This window comes from Pezoporus flaviventris, unplaced genomic scaffold, assembly GCF_033815535.1.
Source record: "Pezoporus flaviventris isolate CSIRO_AGI_PZ_B2104156 unplaced genomic scaffold, CSIRO_AGI_Pfla_v1 ptg000001l, whole genome shotgun sequence".
Lineage (NCBI taxonomy): Eukaryota > Metazoa > Chordata > Aves > Psittaciformes > Psittacidae > Pezoporus > Pezoporus flaviventris.
In genome coordinates, this window is record NW_026892549.1 from 22,796,358 (window position 1) to 22,812,088 (window position 15,731).

Genomic DNA, 15,731 nt, shown 5'->3' on the forward strand with positions numbered 1-15,731 from the left:
AGAGACCTAAGAAGCACAAGTCACAGAGTGCACCACAATTATGCTTCCTTCAGGAGCTCATCAGTCACTGCCAGGTATGGAGAGTTCCCTCCCCTGTATAACCAGAACTGCTGCTGGTCCTTGCAGCCTGTCCTATGTTTCAGGTAAGCATCTGTGATCTGAAAGGTATCTTTGTCTGCAAGAGTAACTTCTGATACTTCCTCACATGGCAGTGTCTCTGGGAATGAAAGCTCATTCTGATGTCCTCTTGCATTTGTTGTGGCATTATTTCAGAACATAACAGTGCTTGGTATGTTTTTTCTGGGGTGTCAGTGCCATCAGTGTCTACAGGAGCAAGAATTTCCTGGTTTACACCTCTCAATCTCTTGCCTTAATTTTTAAACCAATAAAATGAGTTTGCAGTGTGATTAAAGATACAGGCAATGTTGTGCATGTCACAGGTTATGATTCTATACTAGAAGTGTTGGCTGATGGGCAAATATGGATTGACATTGCCATGTCTGCCCCTGCAAGGGACAGGCAAGAGTGCTAAGGCAGATCCAGAGGGAGTTGATATATTCTATATATCACATTGGCAAAAGCCCCAACCATTACATAATAATATGAGTTGGATATTTTCTATTCATGTAATTATGCAGTGCATCTGTTAGCATGAGCCTGCTAGGTGTTGTGTGATTGTAATTCAGATTCTAATTTTAGAAGTGGAGACATATCAGAAGAGTGAAAGAAATGGTAGCTCTTTTCTGTAGACAGCAGAAATTACAAAGTTGAAAGATTCCTTCAGTGCTTATTTCTTTTTCACCCAGTCCAAAACAGGCTTCATCATTTAACAGGGTAGCGTTCATGTGAGGGTTGCCTGAGTGTTACTACGAAATTTTTCAGTCTCCTTAATTATTTGGATGAAATTTACTAGTAATTTATGGAGCCTGATGCTGTTTCCAATGACATAAGTTATTGTTCTGTCACTAACATTAATGGGAGAGAAGTCAGACTTTTCTAATAATATAACAAGTTAGTTATAACCATAGTATTGAAAGCAGTCTTTCAGTTGTCCACACAGAGCCAGTCTCTTGTGTTGTCCTCATCCAGTTTTATCCAATGTTCTACGTGTTTGCTTTTCAAAATGAATCAATAGGTAAAAGTATACCAATATTTTGCTTTATTACAGTAGAAATTGTACAGGGTACAGCTGAAAATTGTTGTAAAGATTTCTATAAAACACAGAGCTAATCCCCAGAACATGAACTGATGTTATGGGTGGCGACTGTAAAAGCAGATCTGTAAAAATCCCCCTTTCGTAACAAAATTTTACTGAATTGTAAAAGTGTAGATCCTTTAAGATGGATTCCCTGCCTAAAAACCATGGAGGACACTGTTTCCTTATTTTAAGTTACGATTTTTTATTTTTCTTGTGCAATATTATCCATTGTAAAGTGCTATCTTGTATATTAGCCTTTCAAAGAATTTGGTCAAATTGCAAAGATGCCTGTAATACAAAAGAATTTAGTAAAAAGTGTCTGTTCACAACCATTTTACTGTTCCCTGTATAGTTAATGTTTTATTAGGTTCTCCTACATTCTTCCTTTAGTAAAGGGATTATTTATTATTTTTTAAATTTATTTTAAGCTAAACAACATCGTACAAGCATCTAGGTTGTTTAGTTTGCTAGCATTCAGATTTTAAAGTGGATATTTTCCCTTTATGGTTCAAATATAAAGTGCATGAGCTCTACCTGGAAGTGCTCACATGGCTGAGTAGGATCCCCATGAAGTTCCCACCATGTCTGGGTGCAGGGTTGACTCACATCAGCCTTCTTTCTGGGGTCAGTGCTAGCAGACTTCAATGATTTGTAGAGCACACAGCAAGTATTGATATACAGCGACTGGCAGTTACCCAAAGAAGCAGAATTTTGATGAAACCTGTTATATAAGATTATTTAAAAAAAAAAAATCAAATACAGAAAAAACTGATATAATACTAATGAGGTAATACTATAAAATGTAATAGATACAGCACTATAAAATCCAATGACTTGGTGGAGACTATGTCTTGTAATCAATAGAAACACAAGATCAGAAATCAAAATGGATTAAAATTAATAACCCAGAAACTGGGTTTGATTACTGAACAAAATATCAAGGGGATGTGCTGTTTTATTCATGACTTGCTTTGGGCAAGTGAAACAGGAAGAAGCTTTATTTGACATTGATGCCAAAAAACCTGCATGATTGAAAAGTGTGAGATTTACAAGCAGGGTTACTACTCCTAGCATTTTCAGAGACTACTGACAGTATAGGATTTCAGTAGTCCAAAACAGACCACAAAAAGGGATCTGAAAATGCAGTTCTACTGTCTTCATCTAATTTGGAACCCTCTGTGTTATGTGAGATTTGCATTCCTACTATGACCCTCTCCTTCCCCGTCTTCCTTTATTTCCTCTTCTTTCATGTCTTTCCTTCTTTTGTTTTTAAGAAGAACCTGGCTTAGCAAACAAGACTAATTTTGTTATGTTTTTTCATGTCTTCAATTAAGACAATGCTAGTTGGCACCGACTCTGGTGCTGGTACAGGTTTGCCAGATCTTGCTGTAGCTGATACAATGATGGACTTGTTTTCCTCAGATTATATGTAAGAGAGGGCATTAAGCCAAACAATGTGTTTGTACTTTTGCTATTCTTTTCTGAGTTTTGCTCTCTTCCATTGCTTGTCAAAATTCCTCTTCAGATAAAACAGGATTAGACCCTAGCAGCTACAGATCTATCCATTTTAATTGGCTTCTTTACCTTTCTTCAGAACAAACATCTCCAAAACATCTAAAATATATGTTTATAGCCATGATTAATACCAACTGAACAGATTGTCAGAGGGACTGGTGCAAAGAGTGTAACCTAAAGCTAAAGGAAAAACAGGAATATTACTAAAGTGAAAGCCATATTATATACTTTATATTTTGATTACTTGAACTTTTTCTCCTTTAATTTTAAGGTTGTTGGGTTTTTTGTTTCTGTTTTTGGGTGCATTTTTTTCTTCATGTTAGCTATTTCTATGGTTGATATTAAGCAGACCTGACATTTATCTTGTCTGCCTTTGCTAACTGCTTACTGTTGTCCAGGGACAGGGTCATATATACATGAATGTTTCTGACTTGGGGTTGAGCTTAACACAACACCACATTACGGACTGTATTTTTAAAAGTGGATTAAGAGTCAGTCTAGTGAAGCATATTTTGTAACCACACAGTCTCTACTTCCAATTACACATTTGTCAAACAGAGATTTACAGTGCAGTCCTGCTTCTTATCACTTAAATGGCATTGCACATCTAGAATAGAGAGCATGATTTCACCCAGGCTACTTACAAAGAAATTCCAAACCCCTTAAAGAAATGAGAGACTTCACTGAGAGTTCATCTGTAAGTGCTTTCAACATAAAAGAATAAGGGTTGGCTATTATTTGTGGAAACCTGGTTAATGCGAGTTGCATGGTAATGAGGAAAATATACTCAAGAGGTTCTTGCCTGAACTATACATGTATGCTGTTTATATAAAATATTATCTTCAGTATCTTTTTTCTAATTAGGTACAGTGGCTTCCTAGTGTATTTCTTTGGGGTTTTTTATAGGCCCTGAGGCCTACAGCAAATTAAACACAAAGGGCCAGGCAGCTGGCAGGAGCCAGAGGCACCTCAGCCTAATGGTAGTGTAGATCAGGACCTTTGGGATTCGAGAGTAACCAAAACCAGAATGAATGGCTAGTGTTTTGAGCATCAGAGGCTTTTGCACCTGTTATTGACAACTAGAACTGTAGAGAATATCAACTCTAGTCAGATGTTTAATACGACAAAATGTTCAATAACTTAGTTGCCAAAATTATACTTCATGAGATATACCCCTAATTAGAATGTCCTACGGGATTGTTGTGAGAATAAGGGGAGGGCATTCTTGGGTAGTCTACATTTTAAAAATAATTTCTTGAGACCTCTTGCTTTCCAAGCACACTCAGATGAGAGTTTCAGTAGTTTATCAGCAGTGTACATGTTAGTCAGCTCATCTATGAACTTGTGATCATGGATCACCTCAGCTAGGTAGGCCTGGGACAGTCTGGAGGATAGCAACATGATTGTTCAGTGAGGTGACTAGAGGAACCAGCTAAAGACAAGAGCTTGATACGCATAGGTTAGGTAGCAGGAGAGTATAGTTTGATAACAGTTTGCTAAAACACAACAGAAGGAAACTCCATGGACAGGTGAAAAACCATGTATATATAGTATATTACAATGGGACAACAGGATGAACTGAGAAATGGTTAGTCTGAAGAAAGATTATACCCATACTTACATGGAACCTAGCGTCTCGACACATGGTGGCAGTAGCAAAGCATGGCAGTTTTTGTGCAAACAAAATGTAGTAATGACATGTGGGGTTTGGGGAATCATGTTATCTGGTTATAACTAGAAGAATGAGTTATAGCTGCTATTTGACCATTTGTGCACAGCATTCAAAAAGCATTGACTCTGACCAGCTCTCTGATTGTACACATAAGGGAAGAAAACTCCTGCAGAAGTTCTATAGCTTTTAAAATTTTCCTCCTTTGTATTAAAACAGTGCCATTAAGTAACAAAATTATAACTAAGATATTATTCCCAAACTCTGAATATCATTAGGTGACTGGAGAAATAGTTACTGTTTTAGCAGCACTTTAATGTGCCACCTTATTCTGTACACTTGGGATCAGCTTACCAGCCCATCCTGATGATTCTGGCTCTTTCCCTTATGCTGCCTCATCTGTCTGGAACGCTTTCCCTCAGGCCACTGAGTCACCTTCCCACTTTAAATGTTGCTTTTTTCATTGTAATTTTAAACTGATTTGAACTATAACATAGTTTATAAAAATATATATGAAGATGCACTGCAAAAAAAATGTATAGATACTGATGAAGCTTAAAAAAAAATACTTGTGTTTTTTTAGGATACAACTTTACCAACAATCAATTTTAAGATAAGGGTTTGGGTATTTTTTTGTCAAAACACAAGCAAACTTTCAGAAGGAACAGAGAGAAGAATTAAAGTAATTTGATAGTACCAGGTTATTAAACACCACCAGAATCAGTCTGTCTAGCTAAAGAACAAGTGACGCTCAGATAACATTAATTCAGTTACCAAAGTAAGGATAGCAATCCAGAAAAGTAATTCAGAGCAACAATAGCAGGAGATACTGGCTATTCTGACTACCCATGCAAATTGTTAACTATAACAGTGACTTTTTCACAAGTAAAACTTCTTGTAACACAGAGAAACAAAGAGAGGAAGAGAGAGGATACAGCTTTTCTAATTGGAAACTAAGTAAGTTCTCTAATTTATTTCAAATAAATCACGTAGCAATCAAAAATGTTTCTTACTACTTTCCTAGGCTATATTTAAGCCAGTGGTTCTGCTTATGCAGCTGTCAGTTTCCAGAAACATCTTATTTCCAAACAATCAAAATATTAATATGCTCAATGGAAGGAGTCAAAAGATATATCAGGCAGGATTTAAAATATATTCTGATCTGATAAACCACGCATGTTACAAGCCAAGTTTAGACCAACTGCTACATCTGTGACATACAGTAATGCCTTGTGCTATCACACAGGTTATAAAAAGGAATTTTCTTTCTGCCTAGGATACCTTTGAAAATGTTTTTTTAAATGTCTCACTTCTTTGTGCTTTAGAAAAAAAAAGAATATTAGAAGACTCCAAGCTGTGACACTTAGAAAGAATATGCAAACATTATGATGAGTATTTTTCACTTAATCTGATTAGTGAAGGCCTTTTAAAGTAGAACAAAACCTATCTGGCATGCTTAATTGGTGGTGTGAGGCTGTGGAAACTTGATATTAGAGCTAAATTTTAGACATAATGCTCTTAAAGTATAGGTTAATGTTAAATCAGGACAACACAGTAAATCCAGAAACCATCTACATTATAAAGAAATATTTACAAGTTTTGAAATTTAAATACAAGTTTTGAAATTTAAATACAGGATATGAAGACCAAGGCTGTGTTTTCATTAAATAATTAAAACTACATACTTTAAATTATCTTACATATTTGCTGAAAAACTAAGGGATACAGTTGTATATTTTCATTTGAGGTGTTCATATCATTTCATATTGCCCAAGATTTTGACATTTGAGTGACTAGAAGCAGTTACCTAAATCTTTACTCATGATTTTTGAAAATCGGCATACTTTGAAAACACATACTTTTAGAAAGTCTTGACTGTAGTGTTTATAACCTATGGGTATTGTATATGGAAAGTATTTCTCCTATATAGAACAGATTTGTTTTGTTGTGCTTTGAGCTATTGAATAGGATTTAAGGTGTTTGAGTGAATAGAGAAGTGTAAGTGGGGACTGGAGCAGGCAGGGGTGCCAGAACTGCTGTTATCATGCTATGATGGATTGCGTTTATGTGAAATGCATTTCAGTTTGCTGACTGCACTGCATGAAAGGAGTATAAACATGTATTTTTTTATACCTGACATACTCAGCTGTGGATTTTTGAGCTGTGATATAAACCCCATAAAGACTCAGCTAGTTTAAATTGGCATTAGTTGCATTGAGAAATAAGTTACCCACCTGAGGGTTTGACCTAGAGGACACGGAAGCAGGGAAAACGATGGCTTTGACTTCTTGGCCAGGAAGGGCCAAAAAAAGAACTCAGTGGGAAGAACTTCCAGAGTTTTCCCAGCTATAGTCAAGATTATAAAGTTTAAAATCCAAGAACCAATGAATGATTTGATTCCCAAGAATGAGGCCTCTAATAACAGTCTCCACCTTGCAGATACAGCTACTTTCTGTGCATTCCCATAGACTCCTTTTTGTCATATTACTGAAACTATCGAGGAGGAATATTTTTTAGGAACATTATTATAGGAAACTATAGGAAACTATTTAGGAATATTATTATAGGAAACTATTGAGGTGTTCCAAGCAGTACTGTTTCCTGTCCTGTTTTGAAAAACTTAGGAAAGAAATTATTTACATACTGTATGCTTTCTAATCCTGAAATACATGTTCTCCATGTACCTGATGCAAGAGAAAATCTTTGGTTCTTTTGCAGAGATGTAAAGATCCCTCTGGTCTAGATCCTGAGATGCAGGATTCCATGCAGCCAAATATTTATATCAGAAAATATGTGACAACAAATATATTATTAGTTTCCAGGTTGAATGGGGCTTTGAGCAACCTGATCTAGTGGGAGGTGTCCCTGCCCATGGCAGGGGGTTGGAACTAGATGAGCTTTAAGGTCACTTCTAACCCAAACCATTCTGTGATTCTGTGATGAAGTGCTGTATGTGTAAAGACATTATGGCAGAGACAAAGATGGTATTTGAACCTTTAATTTCTCAATTTTTTAAAAATATTACAAGTTTTATGAAATACAGCTGAAAACATTTTTTTTTTTTTTGTAATTAAAATCATAGAATCATAGAATAGTTAGGGCTGGAAAGGACCTTAAGACCATCCAGTTCCAATCCCCCTGCCATGGGCAGGGACACCTCACACTAAACCATGTCAGCCAAAGCTCTGTCCAGCCTGGCCTTGAACACCACCAGGGATGGAGTGTTCACAACCTCCCTGAGCAACCCATTCCAGTGCCTCACCACCCTTACAGTAAATAATTTCTTCCTTATATTCAATCTAAACTTCCCCTGCTTAAGTTTTAACCAGTTACCCCTTGTCCTGTCACTACAGTCACTAGTGAAGAGTCCCTCTCCAGCATCCTTGTAGGCCCCCTTCAGATACTGGAAGGCTGCTATGAGGTCTTCACGCAGCCTTTTCTTCTCTTGAACTTTAAAATCTCACCTCAGAATAAAAGTAAATTTAAATTGTATTTAGTCAAAATTAGCTGTAAAAAAATAAATAAATTAGCTGTAAAACCGATGGTGCAGGAACTTTTAAAGTGAAGACATTAAGATTTTATGTATTACTATTAAGTAGTCTAAACTAAATCTTAGCCAAAAAATAACAATTTTCATAAATTTGACTTGAAAATATGCAGACACTGTAATCCCAAATACTTTATTCTTAAGAGATCATTGCTGATATAACTCACTGGAAATTATGACTATTTGTAATGGTTATAAACAAAATGCTTCTAGGTTCATGTCTATTGTAATTCTGCAGGGAAACCAGTGGGGATTATTATTGTTATGAACATACTATTTTAACGCTTATGGTTATTATAAACTCAGAAGATAACACAAACAGATTCATAATGGTAATGAGCTATTTAGAGGCTCAAACTTGAATAATAGGTCAAGAAAAATTACGAAGACCACATGCCATTTGCCTCTCAGGAAAAGTGATTTTTAACCCTAATGCTGTTTGTTTACCAAGCAACCACTTGGCCATAACACCAAACAAGCATTATTTTTGTTCATTTTATTAAAAAAAACAACCCACAACCTTATACTCAAAGGAATTTAATTTGTAATATTTATACTGTCTGTTAACGAGCCAGTTAGCCTTGCCAAGTTTGCTACAAACTCACAAGCATACATGATTGTATTGAATTGTTTCTGTTTGCAAAAATTTTATCACATTGGGCACAGTACTGGCTAAAAACTGTTGTGGAAGTGCTTTCTGTTGAAACTGGAGTTTCAAGATGACTTTCCTGCTGGTAATCTGTCTGGTTTTGGATGCCTCCACTGTGTCATGGGATGAACAGGAACTCCTATGTCTCATTTGGATCCTGTAGAAATGCTATGTCCTTCCCTGAGACAGTCTCGGGAACAATCTCTCTCAAATCTCAGGGATCCAAGCCCTAGGACTAGTCCCAGACTTATGTCTATGTATGTTTAAGAGTAATAATGCTGCTCTAAAACCCTGCCGAGGAGCTGGAAATGGCCCTGTATTCTCCTTTTATGAAAGTAAATATACATATGTTAAGTGGGGACTAGTCAGTATCCCTCAAAAAATAATTTCTGATTGGGATCATATTTAGTGGTGTTCTAGTGGCTTGCTGGCATTAATGACAAGAAAGCCTTCATCAATCAGACATAGACGATGAATCACTGCTATCTCCCTCCCTACCCAAGAAGAAAAAAGCCAGCTAAATGCAATGGAGGTTTGGCACAGGTGGCTGCTCTACTGTTTCTGCTTCCAAATGATATATAGCTGCTTTGGCCTCCCTTCTGCAAGCTTGAAGTTTTAAATCGTAGCAGTTTGTTGCATGCTGGTAGACCAAATAAACAAAGAAACATTATCCCCAAAACATTGTCCAAGATTTTCTGGAGAGAAATAAGAGCCTCTAAATCACTCATATTAAAAAATCAACAAGTGTATCTGCAGTCTAAGTAAACAGAAATAAAAGATTGTAAGTTTGTGACAATTTTTCTTTCCTAAATAGGAGCTTAGTAAGTATTGGCGTAAGAGATCTCTGCGAACATGAGTAGTCAATAGCTTTCTCTACATATGAATTGCGGGTAGGTAGCAGCAGTGATTCTGTTTTTCACACAGCCATGAGGATTTGATTGTGCTTCTTATACAGCTCACTTTCCTTCTCTATGTCAAATATTTTTTTAATCTTTTATTCTAATTTCATTCTGACGTTACAGGAAATTCAGTGTTACAGCCCTCCAAGGACTCAGAGCTCTGACTGCTCACATGCAATTTCTGTGGGGCTTCTTAACAACTTCTGCAAGGGAAATGTAATTTTCCATCTGTCCATGAGTCTTTGTCCACTGTGAATATTTAATCCACTTTTTGAACAGAGATGTCACGTACTGCAGTTGGCACAAATAGCATAGATTCATTATCACTTCAACACGATGTTTCAGTCCATGCTATACCAAATGTCTATGACTTGCTAACTGCACCAAAATAGATATTACATTATCATGTCCCTCTAGGTTTCAGTAATATATGTGAAATCATGAGTCTTACCCTGAGCTGCTGAGTACTGTCCAATCATCTTTACTAAACAGAAATATCTTTGTGGCGAAATAGTCACATATTTTTAAGTGATAACTAAAAGCAGAAACAGCTCAATGTAGTTCAAACATACTCGTTGGTTTATAATTCAGATTTATTTTCTTCCCAACTACTATTCTCAGAGTCCTGCCATAGGAACAGAGAAAACAGTGGGTCCTGACAATTGTTTAGGCACAGGCCCACACACTATTACACCTAGCTGATGTCCTAGGTTTCCTAGAGATGCATACTGTTTCGTCTTCTCTCCTAGCAATCCAACCTAACATTTATTTCATGTCATGCCTACTGTGCCCTCTGATAATCAAATGTTTCTTTACAGCTTCATTTTCCTTGTCCTCTGCTAGCATTATTCTAGTGTAGGACCTTTTCCTTCACTGTTTCTGTTCCCATGCCCAAATACATCCATGCTTATCTTCCTACTGCCTGGAAGGTTCTTTTTAATTTTAAATCTTACTCTTTGTAAATCCAAGGAACTTATAACCCAATAAATGGGGTGGGGAGAGAGCTGAATATCAGGAAAAACTCAGTCTGGTTCAACAGAGAAGGGGCTTTATCATGGTATTTCTGGTTTCCATACCAGCTCATTTTTTTCTTCCATTCCCAGTTCTATTCCAGTAACAACAAACTTAATTCTGTCACTTAAATGCCAGGTCCCACCACACATCTAAGAAAAGAGACCATCTGTGTAATTTTCACAGATAGTTCTCCTCTCTGCTCTCTCCCAAGCCCCCTGAGGGAGCAGATCCCTCCACCCCACCTCTGTTTACGTGAGGACCTTTCTTTTTTCACAACTAGGTCACCCAGTGCTTGGGATAAGAAATGACACTAAACAATCCAAATGGAAATTTGCAAAGAAGCCAAGAGTGCTCACCATGAAGTGTTGCGACCAGCCTGTGTGTGAGCCTCGGTTCTCGTCCTCTCCTGTGCCTCTTTGTTCTCCTCAGTGCAGGCTGCTACCTTTCTGCCTGCTCTTTACAAAATAGTAAGAAGGCTAATTTTAGGGTGCTTCATCATCCTGCCATGCAAAGACACAGTGTCATGTCAGAATCAGCAGCATGTGGCACCACTTGGAGCTGCTATTTTATAAGCTGAGGTTCACTGTGTTCTCAGATTGGTCTCTATAGGGCAGAACTAGCTCAATTATTGATCTTGTATTCCTGTAGGACTGCACCTTAAAAATCAAAGATCAGTGCCAGCCTGACCAAAAGCCCAGCTTAATTACATGTGAATTGCTGTCTCAGCATCCAACACTTGGATTACTTGGGAATTTTTTCCTGGTGTTTGGTTAGCACCTTGTCTGCTAATCTATTTATAAAAGAAAGATTCATGTAATAGCGTGAAATATCATGGCAATGGAAAAAGAACATGCTGCATGTTGGGAGGGACTACACTTCCAACCTTCTGTGTAGGATGTTCAAAAATGTTCAGCATCTTCAGCCCCAGCCTGCAGGTGCCTGGCACTTGTGTATCTTCTGCCATACTGCCAGGATATGGGGTAGTCCTCTGAATGCCAGCTGCAACTTGTGTGGGCTGGGTGATACGAGATCCACAGAAGAGTTTGTGAGCATGAGAGCTTCATACCTAATGCAGAGGTCAGCTTGTTTCTTTCACTCCAGTCTTCCTGTCCATGATTCATTCTTAACCTTCACTGCTTTTCCATTTTCTTTACATCTGATGTCTTATGAGAAGCATTCTTTTGGATATTTCAGATGCATTTTGTTACCTGACACGAGGGGAATAGGGTTTTGAAAGTTTTTTTGTTTTGCTTATCTTATTTGAAGGTATGATTCCTCATCTTATCCTTAAACAGCTCCCCTAATTAGGTGCCTTGAGATAGGTAGACACAGAACTTGCTATATGATCAGTTTGGTATTTATATAGTGATTTACCTTAGCAAACAGGTGAAAAAAATATTCTTTTTTTTTCACTGTATCACCATCAATTATTAAATAATTGATCTTGTAAGCATATTTACATTTGAGCTAACCAGAATCAGGACAATGGGCAGGGTGGGCAGACAGAGAACTAAAACATGCTAAGCTATGAAGTATCAAAACACAGAAAACATGTACTCTGTGTGTATGTGAGTTATGTCTGTCTCTCTACATTGGCACTTTCATTAATTACTAACATCCAAATAGTGGTATTGTGAAGAATATAAAGATAAAATGTAAAACTGAAATGGCATAAAGGGTCACACTGTACCTTTCTCGTCTGGCTGTTTGCATTCTAAAGCCTTTCCTTTGTCTTAATCAAGAATATTCTACACAAAGGCTTCACACAAAGGTTAGTAATTTCTCACAGCAAAATGCTGACATCTCTAATTTCATGTTATCAGCTGTTCTGGACACCCATTTCTATTTTCTGTAGTCTGTGACACATCAAAGTATAAACAAGGAGGTTTGAAATGAGGAACTAATGTTTCTAAAGCATGTACTCACTCTTGCGAGGAGAAAATGGAGGCAGAGAACAGTCCACCTCTGTTATCAGCTACACAGGAAGTTTTGTGCTGTAACACTGTAGCCTTCAAAAACATGCTTTCCATGTTTTACAGTAATAGCATAAAGTATATGTTAATTAACAGTATATACTTTTTTTTATTTTTTTTTTTTGCATTATCTGAATGGGTGATTAAGAGTGACAGAATTTAAAAACCACAGTTGTGCTGACAGCAATCACCAGGAGTAGCTAAGCATTGCTATTTTAATAATGGCAGGGCAACTGAAAATAGTTTCCTGTTTGTTGTGACCATCAGTAAGAAGACTGTGCAGTTGTAATAGAAATCCTTCTGTGCTAAGGCACCCAGGAAAAAATATATGTCTTCCTTGAAGTTAACCAGACTTATATGTCTTGTTTTCACTGGATTTTGTGTCACTGCAAAATACTGGGGGTTTTTTTGCAAGTACTAGAGTGGACATTGGAAATATTGAGGTGCAGGCATGCTTACCTGCAGTTCTCTTGACCACTGCAACTAGAGAACCACATTTTGGCAGATTTAATGCCAGTGGATGCAGAGATGGTTGTACTAAGCGATTGGGAGTCCAATCAGTGATGTGGCATCAGAGCAGGCACTCTTTCCTCCACTGCCTGTGTACCTTTAGCCCCATGAAGGAAGGGGCACTCTCAAAGCATACAGGCAGGGTATGGCTTCTCTGGAAGAGAAAATAAAATTTGCTAAGATAGGTGGTGAATAGAATAAAAATACAGCTTATACTTTATTTGAAGATACATTTGAATTACTTAACTAGCAGTAATCTGATTTTAGGATTAAAATAATTCTTTTAAATAGTATAGCTATGTCTGTTACAGAAGGGAGTTGACATTTGTGCAACATTATATGTTGTTTCACCCTTCATATGTTAGTTAATGAATTAGGCCAGTTATATCAAAATCCTTTTCCATGTAAAAATTGTACTGGCATACAATGTTCTCAAGTACATGAACATATCTCCACATGCTGGTCAGAGGACACATTGCACAGTGAATGAGTATTTAAAATATACTTCAGAGTGGGATTATTTGCAGTTAATTACTCCGGTGGCCTCAAATATAGGGAGAAGGAAGATTAGAACTAGAAAACGAATTAAATGTTTTCCTTCGTTTGCTACATGTAGCAGCTACTGCTAACCTTCCATTCTTACACACAGAATGGAAAAAGGCAAATCACTCATCTCTTCTTTAAATAACAAACCTGAGGATTTGCTACCATGAAAAGTGCTGCATCATTTAGCCTCTGTCAGCTACACAGCTATCTCATTTTCTGAATGTATGAATTTAATATTTCTGGTTTGGATCTTTACTGATAAATCTACAACCACAAATTCTGAGAAGTCCTGTAGAATCTTATTCATTTAGATACACAAAGGACTTAATGGCTGGCCCAAGACATCCCATTTGTTTGGTAGGTTTATTTATTTAAATGCTTTCCATTACAGGGCAAAATGACACCAAACACAGAACTTTCTTACCCCATAGTTTCCAGAATCACTTTGCCATGAAGTATGACTGGTCCTGGCTTTTTTTACTTCCTGACCTATATAAAACTGGATCCTCGAACTGCTACAGAGAGACTGTTAAATAAGGATTCCCAACCTGATCCACTTACATAAATTGCAATGTGTTTTCCTCCTGGTAGTAAGCAAAATCCTAGGAGGGAAACGTTTTAACATACCCACCCTGCGGATGCTTGTAACAGAATGCAGAATTGAGAAAACTGCCTTCGTTTCTGCTGGGAGGATACAGCGAACCCACCCCTACCTGCCCCTCACCCTGAACCTGGCAGGCCAGCGGCAGTACTGGCCTTTGCACCGCTGCCACACGCTGCAGCAACACCACCTACATCACTCTCCTCTCCTGTCAGAAGTTACTGACAGGTAATTGGAGTATGAAGGACAGTTTGTTCCTGCTTCTTCCTGGTGGATCCAGTTCCTCCCCGTTCACTGATCTCATTCTTTTCGTGCCCTCGAGATCAAGCAAAGGCTTCTGCGTATCTCCGTAGATCACAGTGACTAGCAACACACCACAAAGTTTCTTAGCACTCCACAGGGAACGAGAAATACATCATCACAAAGATCTCTCCTCAGCAAACAGGGAGGGAATGATTTGTCCCAGAACTTACCCATTTTTTAAAAAAATATTGATTTAAAAATAGTGATGTGATACAACGATGGCCCGTTTTAACGCAGCTGTATTTCCCCGCGGCTCACCTGTTACCAAGCCAAGGCTAATGCAGAGCTGCCATCACCACCCGGGAGTGAGTTCCACAGCTCACAGCCCCTCCCGCCCCAGCTCCGCTCTTCTCCAGTGCCGTCCCGCGGGCGCACTGGGAGGAGGGAGGCATGCTCCCTCATTCTCCACTTCATGCTCATCCCCCTACAGTTATTTATTGTCAACTTCTCGCTCAGCCTCTCCATAGCCCAACAGACGGAACCGAAGCCACACGGAACCGAGCTCCGGCGCTCCAGCGCTCCAGCACCCCAGACCCCCGACCCCACCGGGCAAGCAGCGCCTCCCGCTGCTGAGCTCCGGGCTGACGTCACGCCGCGCCAGCGCTGCGTCACCGCCCCTGACCACGAGGCCGGGTGGGAAGGAGGCGAGGGGTGAAGCGGGCGCGCTGCGGCCCCGCCCGCTGAGTTCGCGCCTGCGCAGAAGTGGCGGCCGGGCCCTGTCATCGCTCCGGGTTGGGCTGCTCACACCCTCGCGGTGGCCGGTGGGTGCCTGCAGCGGGTGGGCCGGGCTTGGGTACGGCATCACATCGCATCGCGGCACCGGGGGAAGTGGAGTGGAATTGACCGAACTGGAGCGCCTCGCCGGTGAGTTCCGCCTCTCCGGGATGCGCTGTCGGACCTCCGCGGGCGCTGCCGCCCTTCGGCCCCGCGGGCGGACAAGAAAGTGCACGGGGCCGCACTCGGGTGCGGGAGCGGGGAAGGGGAGGCAGGAAGGCGTGGGGCGGCAGTTGGGCCGAGGAAGTTAGGGCCGTTTATGGGTGATGCTGCTTAGCAGTTGCGGGGCGGGCTGTGGAGGGACCTCGGCGTCTGGCACCGCCCCCGTCGGAACGGGCGGAGGCCCCCCGCCGGCCGCGGACCTGCGCCCCTCCGCCGGGGCTTCCTTCACTCCGTCCCGTGGCAGCTCTCTCCGGAGCCCAGCGAGGTAGCGGTGCCTTAGGGAGGAGAGCTGTGGAACCCGTACTGCAGGCTGACCGCATTTGCGGTGTCCCGCGCGAAGGGACCGCTGAAGAGAGCGTGTGGCTCGGCCC

At 39.7% G+C, this 15,731-nt stretch overlaps 2 protein-coding genes across 7 annotated transcripts in view; one reads left to right on the forward strand and one right to left on the reverse strand.

Moving 5' to 3' along the window:
* The window catches only part of MYPN (myopalladin), a 74,419-nt gene extending 62,950 nt beyond the window's left edge, over positions 1 to 11,469 (reverse strand). For both annotated transcript variants that reach the window (XM_061448303.1, XM_061448289.1), the window contains exons 1-2: positions 10,848 to 11,469; positions 1,733 to 1,919 (exon numbers count right to left, since the gene is read on the reverse strand). In XM_061448303.1, coding sequence (XP_061304287.1) covers positions 1,733 to 1,767 — 35 coding nt within the window. In that variant the 5' untranslated portion in view covers positions 1,768 to 1,919; positions 10,848 to 11,469. The remainder of the gene's footprint in view (positions 1 to 1,732; positions 1,920 to 10,847) is intronic.
* Positions 11,470 to 15,042: 3,573 nt separating this feature from the next.
* HERC4 (HECT and RLD domain containing E3 ubiquitin protein ligase 4) overlaps positions 15,043 to 15,731 on the forward strand; it is a 37,641-nt gene continuing 36,952 nt past the window's right edge. For 3 of the 5 annotated variants that reach the window (XM_061448507.1, XM_061448496.1, XM_061448529.1), the window contains exon 1: positions 15,142 to 15,288. The gene's annotated coding sequence lies outside the window, so the exon portion shown is untranslated. Of the gene's footprint in view, positions 15,289 to 15,731 lie in introns of all 5 variants that reach the window. The other 2 variants (XM_061448522.1, XM_061448514.1) reach the window with 1 other exon arrangement.